The sequence below is a fragment of the Podarcis raffonei genome, chromosome 5 (assembly GCF_027172205.1).
Source record: "Podarcis raffonei isolate rPodRaf1 chromosome 5, rPodRaf1.pri, whole genome shotgun sequence".
NCBI classification, from domain to species: Eukaryota; Metazoa; Chordata; class Lepidosauria; order Squamata; family Lacertidae; genus Podarcis; species Podarcis raffonei.
In genome coordinates, this window is record NC_070606.1 from 44717923 (window position 1) to 44740920 (window position 22998).

The following is a 22998-nucleotide window of genomic DNA, read 5'->3' on the forward strand; positions in this document are numbered from 1 at the left end:
TGGACTGTCTTGGCTAAGATTTTTGTTTTAAGCCTAGGCCATGTTTATCTGCAATGCCTTATTCCTTAGCGAAGTGAAAGAAAAGGCAAACAAGCACCAGCAGCTGTTATTCCACCTGAATTGTGTATATATTATTTTATTTTGAAAATGTACTCTACAGTAAAACAAGTGTTAGTTTTTTGTGATTTGTCAGCTAGTTAGGGGGGGTTTTTTTGTTTGATTTCCAGCTACAGTTTTTCCTCACTGTAAAACCCACAAAAAAATTTATAAAAATGGATAAGGAATCAAACATGGCCGAATTCTCTCCTCATACAATTTGGCACGGTTCCTCTGAAATCAGCTTTTATTTTCTTACTTCAGCAATCAAATAAACTTCACCATGTGTATAAAACAGCTGTGAGGCAGCATAATAAACTAAGGTGTGACCCTCTGAGTATTCCCTGAACAGAACAGAGCAGCCACCTGCATCATCTTAGCTACTCTTAATAATTGAACACAATATGAATATTAAATATGCAACACAAGGTTCTGTATTTTGCTATTTATAAAAATTTCCTTGTTTAAATGACATTTTAAATGAAAAACATGGAATGCATAGCGCAAAACAGTATTTTCACCATGGAACACTAATTGTTCGGTATTTAAAACCAAATAAATTTTGATGTTTCCATTGCCATGAAAGGAATTAACAAGATGCATACTTTCAGAAACACTGGATTTGCTTACAAGGAAACAATTTTTTTAAAAAAAAAAATCTTGATGACTGCTCAAGCATAGCAGTGTATCCCCTAAAATCAGTATCCTGTCAATATGATGCATCACACAACCAAACCCCACTTAGCTCCATTCTCACTGTAAAATGACTGGTCACACATGCACATCTGTGCCCACACTATAACACCTAGACTTTGTTTTTGTTTTTAAAGTGTTTATCTTTTCAAATGTTAATAATGAAATTATCAAAAATTCAGTATAGCCAACTCAATTTCAAATCTAATAAATGAAGGACCTCTAAGGACCGAAAAAGCACCTTAACTCACCATTGTTTATTGACAATCACTCTGCAGAATAAAATATCCCCATTTAAAAAGCTTTAGACAAAGGGACATTATTTATCATCCATCTTGCAGTTCATATTTGGAACTATTCCAAAAGGGGGAAATTGTTATTCCCACCTTACAGAAGAATGCAAAGTTAACTGTATACAGCTGCTTCAGTGCACTGGCCCCAGGCTCCAATACTCTCACTGACATATGTATGAGTAGGGACTGACCAATCCTTTTAATCATCATGGAAAATTAATAATAATTTATTATTTATATGCCACCCATCTGACTAGGTTACCCCAGCCACTCTGGGTGGCTTCCAACAAATTAGAACGTGATATAGCAGACACAGATCCCCTTCTTGCACACATGGTTCTCTCCAGCACCACCTGCCCCCCAATATTCACACACTTTCATCCTCCCAACCTTGTAAGAGCCAATGACTGATCCAAGATCATTTAACAAGCTGAACAGGAATTTGAATAATATTCCAAATCCAACGAAGTATCTCAAGTCTTTCCTCACTTGTTTCTGTGAAGGTAGAATCACAGAAACGTAGAGTTGGAAGAGACCCTGAGGATCATCTGGTCCAGTGGTCCCCAACCTTTTTTTGGCCATGCCCCACCTAAGCATCTCTAAAATCCTGATCCCCCCCCCCGTGTCATATAATTCTTATTATTCAGAAAGTGAACTCCTATTCACGTGGAGGAAGCCTAAAAGGCCATTAACTTGGTCTACACAAGTTTCCAAATTGCCCCCCCTTAAAAATGAAATTGCTCCCCATGTTGGGAACCATGGATCTAGTCTAACCCACTGCAATGCAGGAATAGGAAGCTGTCCCATACGCAGCTCAAACCTGCAACCTTGCTATATTTTGGATTACAGCTCCCATTGTCCTTCAGTATTGGCCACGCTGGCTGAGGCTGATGGGTTGTAGCCCAAAACATCTAGAGGCATCTAGGCTGGAACAACTGTTCTTTCCAATATGCCATACTGGTACACACGATGGAGGCATTAATACTGGCATTACAGAAGAGTTGCATGGGAACCTAAGATTATGTAAAAAGCTTTGGACACCCTGAAGTGGTTCCCACGCCCCTCACATCATCATTAAGGCCACATTGCTCAATCAGAACTCACCTAAACTGATTCCCCCCCCCCCCGACATTACCCATGAGATTAACGCTGGGTGGTATTCAGCTAAGTTTTACTTCACTGAAATTAATGGACCTAACATAGTCATGTTCATTAATTTAAATGGGTCTACTCTGTGTAAAGGGTCGTGGGTGGCACTGTGGGTTAAACCACAGAGCCTAGGGCTTGCCGATCAGAAGGTTGGGAGTTTGAATCCCCACAATGGGGTGAGCTCCTGTTGCTCGGTCCCAGCTCCTGCCAACCTAGCAGTTTGAAAGCACGTCAAAGTGCAAGTAGATAAATAGGTACCGCTCCGGCGGGAAGGAAAACGGCATTTCCGTGCGCTGCTCTGGTTCGCCAGAAGCGGCTTAGTCATGCTGGCCACATGACCCGGAAGCTGTACGCCGGCTCCCTTGGCCAATAAAGCGAGATGAGCGCCGCAACCCCAGAGTCGGCCATGACTGGACCTAATGGTCAGGGGTCCCTTTACCTTTACTCTGTGTAAAGCTGAGTTGTATACTATCCATTTTTTACCAGAAAACTAAAACAACATAAAGAACAACAATATATGTACATGTGGAGATTCCCAACCAACCAATAGGAGACCCTAAACTTACTCTTTTTCCTTCAAAGTTTCAGATGTTTTGATTAAACACCTACATACTTAGTGCAATAAAATTCTTCCTAAAAACTGTTTCTGAATACAGGAACCATGGAGAGTAAGGAACCCAGCAAGTGCTTGCTTACAGCCTCTGAAAGTGAAGTTGATCCAGCTACATCCCTTGCCTTAGAGATGAAATACGCACTGGATCCCAACCGGCAGATCAAGAAAAGAAACAAAGCCCTGCAGGTGAGATTCAAAGACATATGTGACGCCCAAAACGAGCAGAGAGATAAACAACTCTCTACATTACAGCAGAGTGACAAAAAGGAAGCAAAGCCCATCTCTTACAGAGCAGCTTACCGGAAATATATGACAGTGCCTGCTCGGAGATCAATCCCTAACGTTACTAAAAGTACAGGAGTTCAGACTTCGCCTGAACTCAAAAAGTGTTACCAGACATTCCCCTTGGACCGGAAAAAGGGGAGTATCATCAAAAGCATAGCTTCTGTTGACACTTTTCCAAGTCAAAACAATGGATTCCTAATAGATGTTAAAGATAAAGACAGCAAAATCTCAGGGGAGGCTGCTCAGTGTAGCAAGAAAGTCACTGGATTTGTGACAGCTGAGTTTATTTCACATACTAATGAACGCATGAATGCAATAGAGCAGCCTTCTAGTGACAACTGTTCGGAGACATGTAGAAGCACTGATTTGCACAGCTGTACTAAAGAACCTCCTTCTCTTCAAAATTCAGCAGCTTCTGTTTTAGAAGAGCCTGATTACCAGCTGCATGACAAAGCAAAACACCACAGTGGGCCGTTGGGGAACGAGGAGGCTAATCCACCCACCCATGGAAAAGTGTTCAAGACAGAAGTAGCTTCTGTCTACTTGCCTGCATCCAGTTCTCACATCTCACTGACGGACCTGCAAAAATCTGCAGCAGGGAATGACTGGTCTCTGTGCCCGACCGAGGAGGACAAAAAAAGAACAGTGCATCTTAATGGTCTGCAATCACAAGCCGTAAGTGCAGCTCAGGCCTGTTCGACGCAGGCACAGTGCCAATCAACCGAATGTAATGAACAGACCCTTCAGATACATGTTTCACCTATGGAAGGAAAACAGCCTTGTCAGACAGCAGTTGCTGTGAGTGAAGGATGCCAACAAATTGTGCCTCACACAGAAGTGGTAGACTTGAAAGCACAGCTACAGATGATGGAGAACTTGATCAGCTCAAGTCAGGAAACCATAAAGGTCTTGTTGGGTGTTATTCAGGAGCTGGAAAAAGGAGAAGCTCATAGAGAAGGGTAAGCTGTTTTTGGAACCTTCCTTAATATGCATGATCACACCATTTGTTAAAATAGTTAAAATGAATTCTACTAAGCAATTTACAGTTCCATTTATATGTTTATGTGCCCTTAATTTTTTACTTTGAATGTGTTAGAACTGCTGTAAGAGTACATTCAACTGCATTTGCATCATATTGCTGTATTTGGAGTATTTTCACGAGATAATTATACTCGATTCACCATACCTGCAATACATAATTCAGTGTCTAGCTTGACACTAACATACTAATGCTGCAAATGACCTTCAATCTATTTCATTTTGATTCTAATGCACATATAATAAATTAGGATTTTTGAGTACAACTGTGCTCCTAAGATAAACATACTTTTGATATCAACACAACCGATTCAAAAGAATATTGAAATTAAAATATAATCCCTTTACATATTGGTCTCAAATCAAAAAGTCATTAAAAAATAGTAAAGTTAAGAAATCTTTGCTTAGTTCTTTAAAAACAGATTGCTCTGGGAGGCTAACAGGAATACTCAAACAATCCAAAATATACAGCAGCGTCATTTGACAGAAAGGGAATGCAGAGAGTATTTTAAACATGAACGCATGCGGTCCTTCTTTTGCTCTACAATTTCCTATAAAAGTGTTACTCAGTGTTATTTGTACCAGCATAGCTATTTACTCAGGCTCAGCTAATTAAGTCTTTATCTGATAATTGCAACTTTTGTGCTTTTGGCATCTCATATGCATCCCCCTCCTTCACCCCTTTAAAGATACATTGTCTTCATTTGCTGGTTAATTCAGCGACTGCATTCTAACACGCATATACTTTTCAAATTAATGATTGCATGCTTCAAACACCTCCATGCTTTCTAACTGTTTTACGTAGCTCTTGCTTCCCCCACTCCAGTAAACATTCCCCCTTTGACTCTTTACATTGAAAGTACCACTATGTTCTGTGCAAAGCTCCTGGTGCTACTCTCACCCTAAGTAAGCAGCTGACTAGTGTACACACCCTTATTAAAATGGAAGCAGGTTGTTCCCTGGAATAAAGTTGTTAACATTTTACCCCACCCCCCACCCCAAAGGTGCTTGGACTATCAGCTTTACAGAGTTGATTTAAATGTATAACCTACCATATCCCCAGTGGTTGGGTCAGGTTACACAATTTTCAATACAGCAAGACTCATTTCCTGCTTTTTAGCTGCTTAAATGTGAACTTTTTGTTGTTGCACATCCTTTGTGATTATATACAGTAATTCATTCCTTTCACTGGTGGTATTAGGTTTCTCAGCACAGTATCTTACTACCTTTCTACAATAGGAAAATTCTATCCAAGTTCTGCTGCTTGTGAACAGTCTAAATATATTTTCCCTTCGTATTATTAAGAACAGAGAGTTTTTAAAGTACTGAGGCTGCAATTCTGTATTCACTTACTGAATTCAATAGGATTTACTTTTGAGTAGACTTGTGTAAAATAACTACTACCCTTTTGAGGTTTTTGCATCTATTCCTATACAAATCCTAAACTAACTCAGAAATCTGTGCCAGTTTATTTCATTCAAAACCTCAGCTTTCAAATAACGGAATGCATTTCTCTTACATATAGTCTAATGATCAGCATATTTTCAAGTCAGTCAGAAAACCATCTACTTGGTGATGCTTTGATCCCTTTGATTTAACTGGTTATCAGTGGATGATTTATCAGTGCACAAGTTTTCAAGATCACAGAGCTCTGCTTCAGATAGATAGCTATCTCACAGTTCTTATTCTGCCTGCCTGAAGTATTCTGCGAAAGCTTAAAGCTATCACCATGCAAATTCCAACACTATCTGACTTCATTAGAGAGCTTAGTTTAAATAGGTTCCATCACCATCATCATCATCACCATCATCATCATTATTATTATTATTATTATTATTCCCTGCTCTTCTGCTTATAGAAATGCAAAGCAACTAACTACAAAAGCAGCAAAAATTTCCTCTAAGTGCAACAATCAAGTGTGATGTTTCCCTCACTATCAAACCTTTTTAAAACACCACTACCAAGAAAGCCCTGTTTTACAACCAAGCTGATGGCCCAGGAAGTAGAGCCTTCAAGGCTGACCGCAAAGCTCAGGCAGATCTATATGGGAGCAGTGTTCTACAGATAACCAAGTCTAAGACCTTTTAGGGCTTTCAACTCTGAAACCAACACTTTAAATTGAAACCAGAAATACATAAATAACCAGAATAGAATAGCAGCCTTTTCAGATGCTTCGCAGGTCTACAGCCAATGCATTCTGGCCCAAGTTACATTTCCAAGCTGTTTTTCAGGACACAAGAGTTGTTGTAGTCCAGTAGAGATAATTGCAGTAGTCTAATCTGGATTCATTTATTTTAAAGGACAGGTGGCGCTGTGGGTTAAACCACAGAGCCTAGGGGTTGCAGATCAGAAAGTCGGCGGTTCAAATCCCCACAACGGGGTGAGCTCCTATTGCTCAGTCCCTGCTCCGGCCAACCTAGCAGTTCAAAAGCACGAAGTACAAGTAGATAAGCAGAAAGGTAAATGGCGTTTCCGTGCGCTGCTCTGATTCACCAGAAGCGGCATAGTCATGCTAGCCACATGACGTGGAAGCTGTACGCCAGCTCCCTCGGTCAATAAAGCGAGATGAGCACCGCAACCCCAGAGTTGTCCGCGACTAGACCTAATGGTCAGGGGTCCCTTTACCTTTACCTTTACCCTGGATTCATTTATTTTAAAGTAAGTGTGCCCACTAGGAACTCAGTCTAAAGCATGGATAAGTGAAGCTGTCTGTCTTCTCCACAACTTCTCATGCACTTGAGATTAAAACTCCTTCTACCCTCAGGTGCAAAATCTTACTGACTGGTCGAACAATTGTATATATTGCCCTTCGTCAAAATTATTCTGGGGTGGGTCACAACAATACAAGAGTTAACAATGCAGCCCCAATATAACCATAGGACACAGTGATATCAGCAGCAGATTAAAATGCCTGAGTGTGGGGGTTTTTAAGGCCTACAATATTAATGAAAAAGGCCTACAACCTCAGTGCCTTGCAAGCTACTGTGTAACTGGGGCAGCTCATCAACAGAAGATCATAACCAGCCAATGAATAAGCTTTGTATATTGTAATTTAATCATATATTCCAGTAGTTTGAAACAAATCTTCACAGAACCCTTTTCAACATGTGGCAAGAGTTCTGGAGCCAGTGACCGTGTAAAACTGAAGCATTGGTATTTGTGAACTGAATGCATGACATAGACCATGCTGAATATTTCACATCAACAGTACATTGGAGGGGAAGATAAGTGACAGTGGTGCAAGCTCTCTTTGACATTACTGATGTTCTCTTTGAGGAGACTATACTAAGCTCTTCCTGCCTTCCCCCAAAACTGCTTGATCCAATCTAACTTCCTTCAGTAAAGCAAGATTCTTCACGTGCTCCGGAACATGCCACACTGTTCAGTAAAAGAGTACTTTCCTCAGTTCATATGGGTTTTAAAAAATGAAAATTCTATTATGAACTAAATTGTACACATTTCCCAGATACTGTACTTAAATGAGAAGGCCTTTTCTGTGGTGGCACCCCAGTTTGCAATGTCCATGCTAGGGAGGCTTAACTTGTGCCAACATTGTAAGAGGGAGGGGGTTGGTATCAGGTGAAGAACTTCCTGTTTTAGATAGCACTTGAAGTCCTAGTCTGTGTTTAGCTTTTAGGGGTTTTTTTGTTAGTCTTTTATCAAATTATATTTACTTGTTCTGTGCATGTTCTGCACAGTTAAGAAATATTTAAATTATTTATATATATATTAAAAAAAATCATAGGGAAGAATATGCTAAGTTTCACCCTAGAGTGAAACCCTGTCCCTTTTACTCGATCTCTCAGCAGCTTTCAACACCACTGACCATCCTCCTTGATCAAATGTTCAGTATTGTAGAGTTTCCATTCCTATCTGTGTCCAGAGAGTTGAAGGAGTTCTCCTTGCCCACACATGCAACAGCACATGGCCTATGAGGTTCCACAGGACACTATTTTGTTCCCAGTACTATTTAATACCTATGCAAGTAAGGCAAATGATAAAAGGTAAATGACCAAGGATACCTTAAGGACTGCCAGAGCTCTTATATCCCTGCTTGATCACAGAGATCATCCAGAAAAGTGGCTTTTAGTTGTCCCCCAAGTAGAAGTCAGGCATTTAGTTTTACATGCTCCATGCTGTGGAATACTTTTCCAGCAGAGATTCAGCAAGCACTGCCCCTGTTAATTTTCAGGAGCCTCTTGAAGATTTTTTAATGCTGGCAGGCCTATTCAGTTGTTTAAACATTTCCAAACGACTCAGCCATTTTTATGATTATTTTAATGGCATGTTTTATTGTACCTGCTGTATGCCACATTGACATTTTATGTGAGTAGGTGGTCTATAAATATTCTTTATTAATAAATGACCCACTCCCTTTTGTGGGTCATACCAAGCACAAGTTTAGGTTGGCTACCAAGGTCAGCCAAAACGCATAGACCTCTGGTGATTAAAATACTATAGTAGAACACACAACTGTTTGTATATCGAGTAAATAGATCTATGTATTACAGAGAAGATCATGCTGGCCAATGTTATTGTGAGGTTTTTCATTGACATTAACAACTTTAATAGAAAATGTATTTTGTTTGTTTGTTTGTTTGTTTGTTTGTTTGTTTGTTTCATTTATGGCACACCTTTCTTCCAGTGAACTCGGGGCAGTTTATGCTCACAGCAACCCTGTGAGGAAGGTTAGGTTAAGAGACAGGGACTGGCCTGAGGCCACCCAGTGAATTTCATGACTGACTGGGGGGATCTGAACTCTGGTCTTGCATGTCCTAGTTCAACACACCACACAGCACTTGGCTTTAGTAATATTAGAAATACAAAGGACTCCAAATCAGGGGTGGCCAATCTGTGGCCTTTCTGATTCTGCAGGACAACAAAACCTAACATCCCTTACCATTGGGAATTCAGGGGAGTTTGAGTTCAACAACATCTTGAAGGCCACAAGTTATTTACCACTTTTCTAAACCAAGTGGGATTTTCTACTTTTTAAATTTAAGATTGCCTTCTTTTATGAAATCCATAAAGATTATGTACATGCTACAATAAGGGGTTCTTGAAATCCTATTTCAAAGACCCCTTAAGTGTAGCAGTAAATATGTTAGGAATTATTCTAATTATCTCACAAAGTAGATATATTTACATCTGTAGTTTATTTTATTATGTACAGGTAGTTACTCAGTTTGGATCCTTGAAGAGAAAGTATGTCATTGTTAAGTAATATTGGACTATTTGAAGATATTTTTACATCAATACAGTTATTTTTGCAGATAACGTCTAAGGTGGAAGCCTTTTCCTATATAGGAAAAACTAGAAAGATTATACCATAGGAGCAAGATTTTAAACAACTGAGCTCTAGATTCTAACAAATGCAGCATTCCACCAATAAACACAAATCAGAGCAGCCATTTTCAGATTTATTCATGAAAACTTCTTTTCCCAAAGGAGGATCAACTCTCCTTTACCAACCTGCTTGGTTTCTATGCTATTGCATTTATATTCCAGCTTTTTCTCCAAGGAGCTTGGGGTGGCCTACATCATTCTCCCCTCTTCATTTAATCTCCACAACCACCCTGTTAGGGAGGTTAGGCTGAGAGGCAGTGACTGTCCAGTGACCTTCATGGCCTAGTGGGGATTTGAACCCTGATCTCACAGGTCCTGGTCCAACACCCCAACCTCCATGCCTCACTGGCTATCAGTGACCACTCATGATTCCCATTGTCCACCTCAAGGCTCATTTTGTCTGGTGCAAGTTCTACCACACTGTGCTTACACAAAGGCCCCTTCTGGCTACCAACAGCACCTTTAGCAGCCTGCGCTAACCAGTGATGTCAGCACAGTAATAGCACAGTTTTAATTGGTGTATGAACTGAATTTAATGGATAACCCATAAGCAACCTACGTATTAAGAAAAGCTGCCAAAATTTAGAACTTTCCATTTTACAAGCCTTGAATTGATACTTAGCATACAAACCAAGTATTAACAAATGTTTTTGTTAGTTATTGTTAAAACAACCAAGCACAGCAGACGCAGTAATTGATCCTTTCTCAGTTCCAGTTCATAAGTGCTTTAATGAGACTGGGAGATCTTAGTGCTTAGCAGACTTCTTTTCACAAATCCACTGGAGGCCTTGTATGATGCTGATTGTGTCTATACTTATAACAGCTATATCAGCAGGCTAGGAATACAGGAAATCATTCTTCAGATATCCCTGCTCACCTTTCTGAAAGTCAGTTATATGCTCCCAGTTTGAGGACTGATGAAATAGTAACAACCTGCTGTACTGAAAATTATTTTGCAGAAAAAACGAGGAGAGAGCGAGAGCAAGCAGTTGTTACAGCAGCAAGCAGAGGGGGCTTTTCTTTCTCTTTCCAGTTTGTATGCACAGACTATGCAGCTGGAATAATTTTTTCCCTAGCCTTGGATTATTCAGAACACATTCATATGTCTCTTTCACTCCAAGTCTATTTGAATGCCTATGTATTTTTTAAAGAAAACTAAAACTGGGATTTGTGGAAATAATTCTGATTACAGAGAGCACAATAAGTTGCTTATGACTCGTACTCAACACAGTCTGTCTTGGGGGGGGGGATGTGAACATTAGAAAATGCAAATGCAAAAGGAACCAGGATATATGGATTGTTACCAAAAAAAAATGTTGTCTGTATTCCCAAACTGCCTTTACATGCAGCCGTAAAAATATAAGACTCAAATATTATAATAAATTGATTAGCATGTAAAAAATCAAATAATCTGTAATCACAGTTTTCTACACAGTGAAGAAAGCAATAATTTCCATTATACTACTCACCAATCACAGAAAAAAATGTACGGGAGGGGGAAGTCAATTTCATTATTTAATAACATCAACTGTTTATTTAGATCACACAAAATGCTTTCCAATGCATTAATCTAAAAATTAAGCAAACTTTCCTGACTATGCCTACTATGTGACTCATGCAGGAAGATGCCATAAAATTATTATTTAGCAGACTATTCTTTATGTCATCAAGACTCTAAAATCAAATCAATCTCCAATTTATTAAATCGGAGGCTGAATGAAGTTTACAGACACATTGAATATTTAGGACATCTTAACTAATCTCCCTTTCACCTTTGGATAAATGACCAAATAAGCAATACCGGGTTTATTCTCTCAGTATGTAGCAGTACAAGCCTTCTGTGAGCAAGACAGTTAAAAAGGATGCACAGATAGAACCTGCAAAAAAAAAGGTTGCTGTGTGGACTGCTTCCAGTCAATCAGCAGTGCCTTCTTCCAGAATCCCTCTCTCCCTGCAAGAGAGTATTCCACACACCCTAAAGTTACTCAGGCATCACTGAGTTAGAGGAGGGAGTGTTAGGGCTCCTCCGGCCCATTCATGTGTGGTGCCATGTTGGCTACAGAAGGACAAGCATTCAAAGAATTAGTTGACTTTATCACATATGCATGCAACAAAATTCTCTTCCTGAATTGGGGGGGGGATGCATAATCACAACTAGAACCACTATGAGAGAGAGCATGGGAAGTTGCCTTACACCAAGTCATACCATTGGGTTCATCTAGTTCAGTACTGTCTATACTGACTGGAAGCAGTTCTCCAGGGTAATAAGGGTAATAAGTCTTGAGGATGAAACTGCAGCCTACTCTTCAGCTTCTGAAGAGCTGAGTTCCCCATTTCAAAGTGAACATCTAGCACTGTCAAGACTGAGTTTGCTGTGCCCAGACTATATCCAATGAAAAAGTGGCTTATTGGTGGGAAAACTCCTGATAAAACCCAGATCATGTGCGCACAGCATTCACATCCATTTGAATAGTAATGATCCTAGTTCTAATGCACAGCCAACAAAGTGGTCAGTTTTTTGCAACAGACAAGAATTAAAGCTAATCCTCAAAATTTGAAGCTAATTATGTGAAATTGAAGTAGTTAACCCCCAAATTGGAGCTAGCTCTAGACTTAGGGCTGATCCTTGACTTAATATTACTTCTGGCTTGCCTGCAGTGCAGTGTTATGTTGAGGGCATTTCCTTTCTACTAGGAAGTGGGACATTGTGATTTTAAACTATCCTGCAGATAGACTCAGGAGAGGGACATTCTCTCAACTGCTCAGGCAGCATGCATTGACTTCCTTATGATTTTTCATTGCACTTTCCTCTGCAAACGCTACATTTCCTACAGGAACAGCTGATAACTATAATAATTAAGCTATCAGCTCTTAGCCCTTTTTGTCCAAAGTAGTGTTTCTCCACTGCAGAAAAGAAATGTTCGGCGAAATATCTGTGAAAATCTGTGGGTTTGCAAAATTACATTGCTGCTCACTCCTGTCCAATTCCCGCCCCCCCTTTTGCAAAATCCACATGGATTTTGAATCCAATTCCCTACATAATTTTTTCACATGTATTCTTTCACAGATATTGTTCCATGGGGAAAAACCTTTTGTCGAAATCGGACCTTGACTATGTAATGAAAGCTTCTTCTCATTTGTTGAGACTTGATCCATTAAAGTAAGTCTTCTACTATTAGTGCGACTGGACTGTTATAAATCAATTATAAATTATATTAACCTAGTTCAGATATAGGAACAATAAGGGGAGGGGTGGAATCTATGACTTTATCATTGATCCAGTAATTTAAGGATGGCTTTAAACAAACAAACAGAATAGAAATATTAATACAATCCTCATAGGAAGTTCTTACACTGCCAAATTCTGCACCAAGTTCAGCAGCATACTTGGGCATCATCTAGCCAGAATACCCTGGAAAATTCCACACTGAGTTCCCAAATTCCACTATGGTACATTATACCTCTTTCCCCCTCTACCGAACATGCCCCCTCTGCCCCAAGTCATACCACAATGAGACCTGAACACAGCTTTTCACATTGGCATAAAATGTCGGCATTGCATGCTTGTGCAAAGCAGATGTAGAAGCTTCTAGTTCTCTAGTTGACTAGTTCCTCTGTGTTGCTCTAAGAGAATTAGCAATCATGGGTCAACCTGTTTATGTAAACCATATTATGTAACATAGTCCTGGATGCCCTGTATACATGCACATAAAACCTCTTACAAAACACCCAAATGCCTTCCTGGAAATGGCAGGGAGGACTCAATTATCAACAAGCAGAAAATGCTATGTGCAGTAGGCATGCCAGGTATGATGAAAGGCAAAACAAATTCATACAAGCTAAATCCACATAAGTTATTTTTAAATACACTCCCACAATTCCAGGCAGTGTATTAACCCAATTCATTTGGGGGGGGGGAATATACCAAATATTGGACTAAGAAGTCCAAGAGCAAAAATAAATCACTTTAATGCATATTCATACAACTAAAACTGGAATTTTTATGACAGCTACAAAAAAATTATGTAACCATTTATGAGTATTCTACCCCAACAGTAAATAACTGAATTAATCTAGACCAAGTCATTTTTATCTTTGCATTTAGTGTTGCTTTCATATGCCTTTATGGTTAGATCAACAAGAGTATAATCTAAAATACTGAAGTTTACGTTTATTTTGTCCAAATTAGCCTGGCCATAATTCTGAGGGTGCACTTTTGATAGATACTTTCTTGAATGCAGATGTGCTAAAATGGCTCAGAGGCTGTAACAATTCACTGTTCTGCAGCAAATACTGCAAATCTATTTCGACATCTCCCCCTTGTCAAGACAAGAATAATTCTGTACAAGCTAGTATTACACTGACTTTTGCCTGCAGTGGCCACTTCCTTGAATGTTCTTTCAATCGTGCTGCCCCTTTCGCTGTCATCACAAACTTTTGTCCTAGGGGTCTGAACATTTCTAATGTTTTCTGTGATATTGCCCATGGTAATAGCAACAGCAGTTGCTCTTCTAATTTTGCACTCATTCCAAAAAGAAAATACCTTCTCCTTTTTAAAAAATAATAATAATCTACTCATCAAAAATGCCTCTCAGCTAAGATTTTCTTAACTTCAGTTTTTAAAATAATAGTTATCTGCAACCCCCCCCCCCAAAAAACTTCATTATTTTAGATGCTTATAAGCAGTTGCCTTGAACTTGAGAACGGGAGATTCCTTTTATCCTCAAATCAAAAGCTAGAATTCGACATCCAAATGATGTAATTGATGTCTTTTAGCTTCAAAGACTTATAGCTTGGTAAGGAATACTGATCCACATGACTGCACATGACCAAAAGCAGGAACACGTACACGCACCATTATCCTGCAATACATTGCCCCCGAAAGTTAACCCAGAATATAGTGTGCCACAGGTGCTTCCACAATTCAAGAATGAGTTAAATAAACACCATTCTTGATGGTTAAAGCAACCTAAGCTACAGGGAAGCACACACAGAATCATTAGTATGTCTGTCCCGGGCAAAATTATTTCAGGAAACACAACAGGAGGCCCAGATAGTGAAGAAAGAAGCGAGAAATTTTCCTTCTCCCATACTTCCTATGGTGAAGTAGCACAACATATTGATCCGCAGGATAATTGAAAGCTGGACAAATGCAGGATAGAATTATTTGGTTAAGATGTCTAATATATATTCAACTGTATAATGATGGCAGTACCCACCACTCTTGCCCTGTGCACCAACTAAGGGCCAACTGGAAAACATATCTTAATATCTTTTTGTATGCAAGTCATATGGGATGACAACATATTGCCTCAGCCAGGCTTATAAATATCATTGAATAAGAAAAAAGGGTGTCACTGCTATCACAGAAATTACAGCTAGCCATGACTTCTCTGTTCACTCATCACATTTGACTGCACAAGCAAGGGAGGCCCATGACTCAGTGGTATATCACGCATTTTACATGCAGCAAGTCTCAAGTTTATTCCCTAACATCTTCAGTCAAAGCATTCCAAACAATAGGGATAGGATAAACTTCTGCCTAAGATGCTGGAGAGTCACTGTCGGTTGAAATAGACAAGTGTGTTAGGGCATTTTATATGTTTGATGTTAGGGAAAGCTAAGACTTTGAAGAGACATAAAATGTGGTATCCAAATTAACCCTAGTTTTCTGTTATCTGGATGGCACAGCTTCCCCGTAATGGATATTAAATCAGGCTTGTAGCCATGCTACATGAAGAGGTTATAGTTTCTCTGTGGGTAAACCAGTCTCAAAGACCTAGTCAGCGATGTTAAGTGGGGGACCTAGGTAAAGTTTCTCTCTCTCTTCAGTTTATTGTGAGACTGCAATGAAGTCCTGAACTCTTTGCTGAAAGACAGGATACCAATGTAGAAAATAAAATTTGTATGGGTGGCTTTCTACTGTTTAGACTTCCAACTCTCTTCTGCTTTAACAGCTTATACCTAACAGACATCTTTAAAAAAATCTGATTACAGCACAAAACAAGAATTATGTACCGTATTTTTCGCCCTATAGGACGCACCGTCCCATAAGGCGCACCAGTTTTTTTTGGGGGGGGAATAAAGGAATTTTTTTTTATTTCCCCCCCAGGTGCGGGGCTGGGGCGGGGGAAGCCCGAGCTTCCCCCAACCCCAGCCCCCAGAACAGGCAACTCTCCGCAAGCCGTGGGAGGGGGAAAAGTGTGTCCTATGGGGCGAAAAATACGGTGAGTTAGATAGAGAACAGCTGTATGAAAATTGAGATGATTTAAGGGGACCTATGAAGTCTGCATAGATTTTATTTCCAGAAGTCATCATTGTTGTTCTTTAGCATTATAACTTCTGAGTTATCTACTCTGATGAATTCGTATTAGTTAAGAAAGATATTACAAAATGGGTCAGTTTGACCTTCAACCACACACGAGTAAGAGGAGCTTTAATTATGAGACTTTCAAAGAGATTATCACTTAAGAAAGAATTTTTTGCTCTTTTTTACTGAAAATTACCAATGCAATCATTTAATTATGGCTCACAGGAAGCAACCAAAAGCTTGTGTAGACTTTCTAAAAACAGGCTTTGAATGTGTGTTTTGAAGTAATTTGCTGGAAGCCGCTCAGAATGGCTGTGCAACCCAGTCAGATAGGCAGCATATAAATAAATTATTATTATTATTATTATTATTATTATTATTACTACTACTACTACTACTACTACTACTACTACTACTATATAACTTACACAGGGTCAACAAAGGAGTTAAGAGCAGAGCAGTCTTCAATTATTTAACTATCTCATGTCAATTGCCCTTAATTAAGAAAATATATATATATTCTGGAGGAGAATTGTCGAAAGTATATTTATTTGTTTCTACCACCAACAACTTTTGGTATACATTGTCAGTGATTTTATTCATTCGGTTGAACTTCACTTGAGTATCATTCTACATGTTAGCTGCTCTTCATCCCATGGGCTTTCAGTTGGGAAGTGAACATGAGTGGACTCCTTCCCCACTTTCATGGCTCTCACTGTAGGGAGGTATGAAAACTGAATTAGTAGTGGGTTAATCTTATAAACTCAGATGATACTCTACACTCAAAACTGCCACCTTGCCTCCAATCTGGGTATCAAGTAAAAGAAACAGGAGCTCCTGGTTTAGTTGTTCAGTTTTCTCCAGTGAGTAGAAGGGAAGAAAGAAGAGTAAGTGTGAACTTTTGGCCTATTCAGCTTTTCTGCCTCAGAACAATCCAGGAAGGTGGAGAATAATTTGAGAATGGCCCTTTAGCAGTTATACTGGGTTGTTGTTGCTACAGTGTGAGACCAAATACTTACTGGTATTTAGATGTTTAACTGCTGTACTTTCAATTCATTCTTGAAAAAACACATCTGTTCTTAGTGGTGATAGAGTTGAGCAGGCAAGAGAGATTCTTTCCATTTCTTCAGGCTCATAGATATACAAATTTGTGCAACTCCAAAAGCAGCTGGAGAACCACGTTTGGGAAGCACTGATCTAGTCCAACCCCTTGCCTTGCAGGAATATGCAGCTGTCCCATGTGGGGATCAAAACTGTGACCTTACTGTTATCAGCACCACGCTCTAACCGACTGAGCTATGCTGTTGGACAACAACTTCCATTGTCTCAACTACTAGCTTTGCTGGCTGAGGCTTATAAAAGTTGGAGTTCAGCTACCTATTTTATGAGTCTTGATCTCTGGGATAGTGCATTCTCTTGGTTGCAGGCATATAGAAAAGAGAAGACTTCATGGTTCATGTTGACAGCTTGGTTACACCCAGGAACCATGATCTACTTGGTGAGTGGAGTGAGCCTAGCATTACCTCCACCTGCTGTTCCTGAATCTTCTGAATGACCCAAAGAATCAACTTGAAAGAAGGAAAGTAGAGCAGACCAGTCAGACAATCTCTCACAAAGACATCTGTCCCAATGGATTTTTATATTTGAGAGAGAGAAAATGCTTATCTGAAGATTTAAGCATCCATTCCACCTGTTTATCTGCTCACCTAGTCCACTGTTGTGTTTTAACCCACTAGCAAATATAGACTATATCTGTGGATGGCCAGTCACTTTTATCCCAGTATATTGTAGGCAGTCCTTCAAGGAGTCATGGAAGACTATTCTTCAGTGTTGTGATGAGTACTGCCTTGTTGGTTTATGCATGCTTTGGCTATGTTATCATTGCTATGAATCAAGATGTCATTGCTTCCAACATGTTCCTGAAATGCTAGGAGAACAGCCTGTATGGCATTCAGTTTAAGCCAGCTGACACTTATCCCAGCTTCAGGCTTGGAGCAGGTCCATTGTGCCACTGGATTGTAAAGATGATCCCCCAAAACAGATGATTAGTATTGTTATAAGAGTGTGACTTGCTTAAAGGAATTAGCCGTCATTTGGGGGGCTCCAAAGTTCTTTGATGAAATAGCCACTGACAGATGAAGTTGTTGAGCAATTTGATTCTGGAAGGGTAGAGGTAGCAATTGCATGGCTATAGGGAGATAAGTTTGAAGGGGCATTTGCCGAACAGAAGAAGAAGTCAGTTATGACCACCAGAATAAAACAAATGTGTTTTGGAATTCTACAATTCAACCACTACAAATGTAGAAGTTAACTGAAAGAATGATGTTATTGTAGGTGAAGCACTTTACCAAACAAAACATCACTTCTGGGAGTCCTACTCCAGGTACAGCACCCATGTGTCAGTAGCTGATGATCCTTCCATGTAGTTGTGAACTCCAACACACTGGTGATTACAAGATGCTTCCTACACAATTGAGGGGCAGTTATAATAGGAAGTGGATCACTACTTTCTCTCTTTTCCCACCTGAACGGCTATTTTAGCCTTTTGTGACCTTTTTTTAAAAAAATTGAGATTGGTTTTCCTCATCATCACCACAAGAAAGAAAATAATTGATCATTGCATCTCATGGAAAGTTTCTACATCTGGAAGTGGCAGGGAAATTCCAGGCAGATCCCCTTTGATGAATTTATTCGCTGAGCTCCATGTGCCAGACAACATGCTTCTGCACAAAATGGCAGCCACAGATAAAATAGGGAAGAAGCCAAATGGCGCAAAGACCAAATCACATGTCTAAAGGTAACTTCCCCAGCCCCTGAAAAGGAACAGCAGCCACTGATTTCATGCCAGCCATTCCATATCATCCCTAGATATGAAGGTGAGGGGATAGGCAGAGCTGTCCCATTCACAGTGGGAGAAAGGAAGCAAGGGAGTGCACCAAGATGCTGATAAGAAGCACCACCCACCCAGTTTCTCTCCACTAGTGAAATATTCCTAGAGTCATGTGTTGGGAGACTAATAACAGAATGAAAGTTTGTTTGCTTTTTTTTTTAATGGATTTAACATACCGTTACTAAGGGCTTGAAATTTCGGAATTGCCAAACAAATGCACACTGCAGGAACTAGCAGCTATATTATTTAAAAGGTGTCAGTGGTGGAAGTAGTTGTATGGCATACTGTAGGGTTTCATAATTTTTCTCCAAAGAATTAGTGGCTGTGCGTTGAAGTAAAATAAGACATATGATGACCAATTTAAAAAGCAATATCCAGAACTGCTAAGCCTATACATAGAAAAACTAAAGTCAGCATTTGAGAATTATTTTTGGCATCTTTCCCCTAAAGGTTTCCTTGTTCTTCTTAGCACAATATGTTTCTTACCCTTGTTTTCTATATCTTGATTCAATGATACACAACCCTCTTGCCTTCTCTATCTGGTCCTTAGGACCATATCTAGGTCATACACCAGGCATAGGCAAGCTTGGCCCTCCAGATGCTTTGGGACTACAACTCCCATGATCCCTAGCTAACAGGACCAGTGGCCAGTGATGATGGGAATTGTAGTCCCAAAACATCTGGACGGCCGAGTTTGCCTATGCCTGTCATACACCCTTCCCCAGCAATGTACCATCTCCCTACCTTTATAAGCTCATTGCATCCTCCTTGAGGGTTTTTGCCTGGCTAGAATGTCCTTGAATTCGAATCCTGTTTCTTCCTTGCCAGCAGAAGGTAGCAGGGGTGTATGGGGGATGGGTAGAAAAAAGCCTACTGTACAAGGGTGAAATTCACATTCGTTGTTTCACCTCCTTTGGTTCTAACTCTGCTCACCAATTATATTCGGTCTTGAAGTTTAGAAGGGAACATTACATTCAGCCAGAGAGAGGTTCCCCATCCCTGTCTTACATTACTAGGGAATAATTTACATGCAACACACAGAAATAAGCATACTCCAACGGGATAAAAATGCTTTCAGCTTTGTTCCCCTCCCCCCATAAATCAAGCTCCAATTAATGAAAGTTTTTGTAGCTAAATTCACTATATTAAAAAAATTTGCTGTAAACATAGAATCGTAAGAGTTTGAAGGGACCTCAAAGGTTATCTTTTCCAATCCCTGCAATGCAGGAATCATAGCTAAAAGTGTCCATGACAGATGACCATCCAACCTCTGATTAAAAACCTCCAAGGAAGGAGAGTCTATCACCTCTCGTGGGAGTCAAACAGCTCTTGTTCCACTGCCAAACAGCTCTTACTGTCAGAATTTCCCCCCAAATGTTTAGTTGGAATCTCCTTTCTTGTAACTTGAAGCCATTGCTTTGAGTCCTACCATCTAGAGCAGGGGTAGACAAACTAAAGCTCGGGGGCTTGATCCGGCCCATTCGCCTTCTAAATCCGGCCTGTGGATGGTCCGGGAATCAGCGTGTTTTTACTTGAGCAGAATGTGTGCTTTTATTTAAAATGCATCTCTGGGTTATTTTGTGGGGCATAGGAATTTGTTCATCCCCCTCCCAAAAAAAATATAGTCTGGCTCCCCCACAAGGTCTGAGGGACAGTGGACCAGCCCCCTGCTGAAGAAGTTTGCTGACCCCTGGTCTAGAGCAGGAGAAAGCAAGCTTGTTCCATCTTCCATGTGACAGCCCTTAAGATATTTGAAGATGGCTATTTTGTCTCTCCTCTTTTCCAGGCTAAACATACCCAGCTCCTTCAACCGTTCCTCATAAAGCTTGGTTTCCATCTTGCTTGCCCTCCTCTGCACACATTCCAACTTGTCAACATCCTTCCTAAATTGTGGTGCCCAGAAATGGACACAGTATTCAAGGTGTGGCCTGACCAAGGCAGAACAGAGTGGTACTATTATTTCCCTTGATCTGGACACTACAGTATACTTCTGCTGATGCAGCATAGAATAGCATTATTATTTTTTTACTGCTGCATCACACTGTTGACTCATGTTAAGCTTGTGATCCACCAAGACCCCTAGATCCTTTTCACATGTACTGCTAGTAAGCAAGGTATCCCCCATTTTATATTTGTGTATCTGGTTCTTCCTGCCTAAGTACAGAACCTTACATTTGTCCCTGTTGAAATTCATTTTGTTAGCTTGCACCCAGCTTTCCAATCTGTTAAGGTCATTTTGAATTCTGATTCTGTCATCTAACAGAATTAGCTACTCCTCCCAGTTTGGTGTCATCTGCAAATTTGATGAGCATCCCCTCAACTCCTTCATCCAAGTCATTTATAAAGACATTGAACAGCAACAGGTGCAGAACCCTGTGGCACCACACTTGTCACTTTTCCCCAGGATGACGAGGAACCATACTCTTTGGGTTCGATCAGTCTACAAATCTTGTTATCTCATTCAACCCACATTTTACCAGCTTCCTCACAAGAACATCAAGGGGGACTTTTTCAAAAGCCTTACTAAAATCAAGATACACTCTGTCCACAGCATTCCCCTGAAACCTATAATTTTTTTTAAAGATCAGTCTTTTAAAAGCACATGACAATCATTCACTGCAGTAGCTGCTGAAATTAATCCAGTTAACCCTTTCAAGCACAGTGAATACAATGCCTACAGTACTAAGTGTGTGTAGGTACACATACATGCAAATTGCAGCACAAATTTTAGTGGTGGGGTAGTTCTGCATATGAAAAGAAACACAGAGACAGCGCTGCTCCACTGAACAGAATGGCAAAGCAGACACTGAAGAGTTTTGTTTATACAACAACAACAACAACAACAACAATAACAACGCATCTGGGGCTCTCAGTAAGAGTGACTCGTTCTCATATTCCTAAAGAGCAGGCACTGTTGTCCTATTTTTTGGGGGGAGGGGAGGGGAATTATGAGTGGTGACACTTCATTCAAGCCAGTAATTTTTTTCTCTGTGTAATTACATAGATTCTAGTTTCACTCAAAACATTTTATTGTCGAAATGCTGTGCTTTACATGCCCACTGCAAACCAGATAAAAGAGGTGGCAGATGTAATTGTACTTAAAAATCACCACATTCACTGTTAGCATACTGAAATGGAACTAAGCAAACCACAGCCCAAGGATATTAGAGTCACTGACCCCTAAATGTACTCAGTTGTGAAATTCAGCAGAATCCGATTGGATAAGGGAGCTTTCATTTACATAATAACTAGGATATTATTAATCCCTGCACTCAGACTGGCTAAGGGCTATTAGCCACAGTCCATGAAGTAGAATAATCACTGAACAGTTGAGAGCTAATTCAGCTAGGGATTCTAACTGATAGGTACTTGTGAGGGTATAAGCCAGTCAAAAAGAATTTGCATAACAGTTATGCCATTAAACTCATCAACCTGCCTAACCCTTGAAAGCAAAGTAATTCATGTTTAAATTAATTTGGCACAGGGCAGGGGTGAATTGGTAGGGGCCCAATGGAATGTATAAGGCAACCATTTCTACTTGGCTAAGACCAGTTATGAAGAGATGTATTGACACTGTTCAGTTATTGGTTAGTTAACTGATAAAATTCAGAGGGAAGTAACATGTTTGATATTTGCTCCAAAATTTGGTAGCCAGAGACTGACCCACTTTGAACTTCATTATATTAAATTCAATGTGATGCACAGCGGTGGCCCACATAGATTTATACTGCCCGCCCCCAAATAAACAAAAGAAATGTTATTATTTTGAGGAACTGAAATGGTGCTTTCATGAACTATTTGAGTCACAATCTATTACAAGGCTTCACGTTGCATTCTTCAAGGTTAATTGATGAAATGCAGAAATATGGCTGACTCTATAGGAACACATTCTCTCACAGTGACAGCGTGAACGGACCTCATTTGGAGGTGACAGTATCCCAGGACACAACTGTTAAACTGTCTCAAAGATTTGGCAGGCAGAACTACTTGAAACTTGCTATACATTATAATGGGCAGAAACACATTATGGCAAATATTTACAATAACTAATTGCTGCACTAATGTACATTAGAGGCTTCGGTTTATGGGTTATCTTTGTATATAGACAAGTCACTGTCTTCTGATACCTTTATATGTGGTGAGCGTGTTTGTAAATATTATTACTGAAATACAAAGTAGGAGGTGAAATATATTCCCATCTACTAACATGCCCTTGACTCAGACAAGATAAGTTTTTCCAAAAGCTCTTCACTTCTTTCAAGAACAATGCAGATTAAGGGCCAAA

At 39.9% G+C, this 22998-nt stretch overlaps 2 protein-coding genes across 5 annotated transcripts in view; one reads left to right on the forward strand and one right to left on the reverse strand.

Moving 5' to 3' along the window:
• DOCK1 (dedicator of cytokinesis 1) overlaps positions 1-22998 on the reverse strand; it is a 346150-nt gene that overhangs the window by 187597 nt on the left and 135555 nt on the right. The gene's annotated exons all lie outside the window — the stretch shown is intronic.
• Positions 1-22998, forward strand: part of INSYN2A (inhibitory synaptic factor 2A) — a 58945-nt gene that overhangs the window by 19572 nt on the left and 16375 nt on the right. Inside the window, exons 3-4 of one of the 2 annotated variants that reach the window (XM_053388900.1) lie at positions 2888-4088; positions 12581-12673. In XM_053388900.1, coding sequence (XP_053244875.1) covers positions 2888-4088; positions 12581-12673 — 1294 coding nt within the window. The remainder of the gene's footprint in view (positions 1-2887; positions 4089-12580; positions 12674-22998) is intronic. The other variant, XM_053388901.1, reaches the window with a different exon arrangement.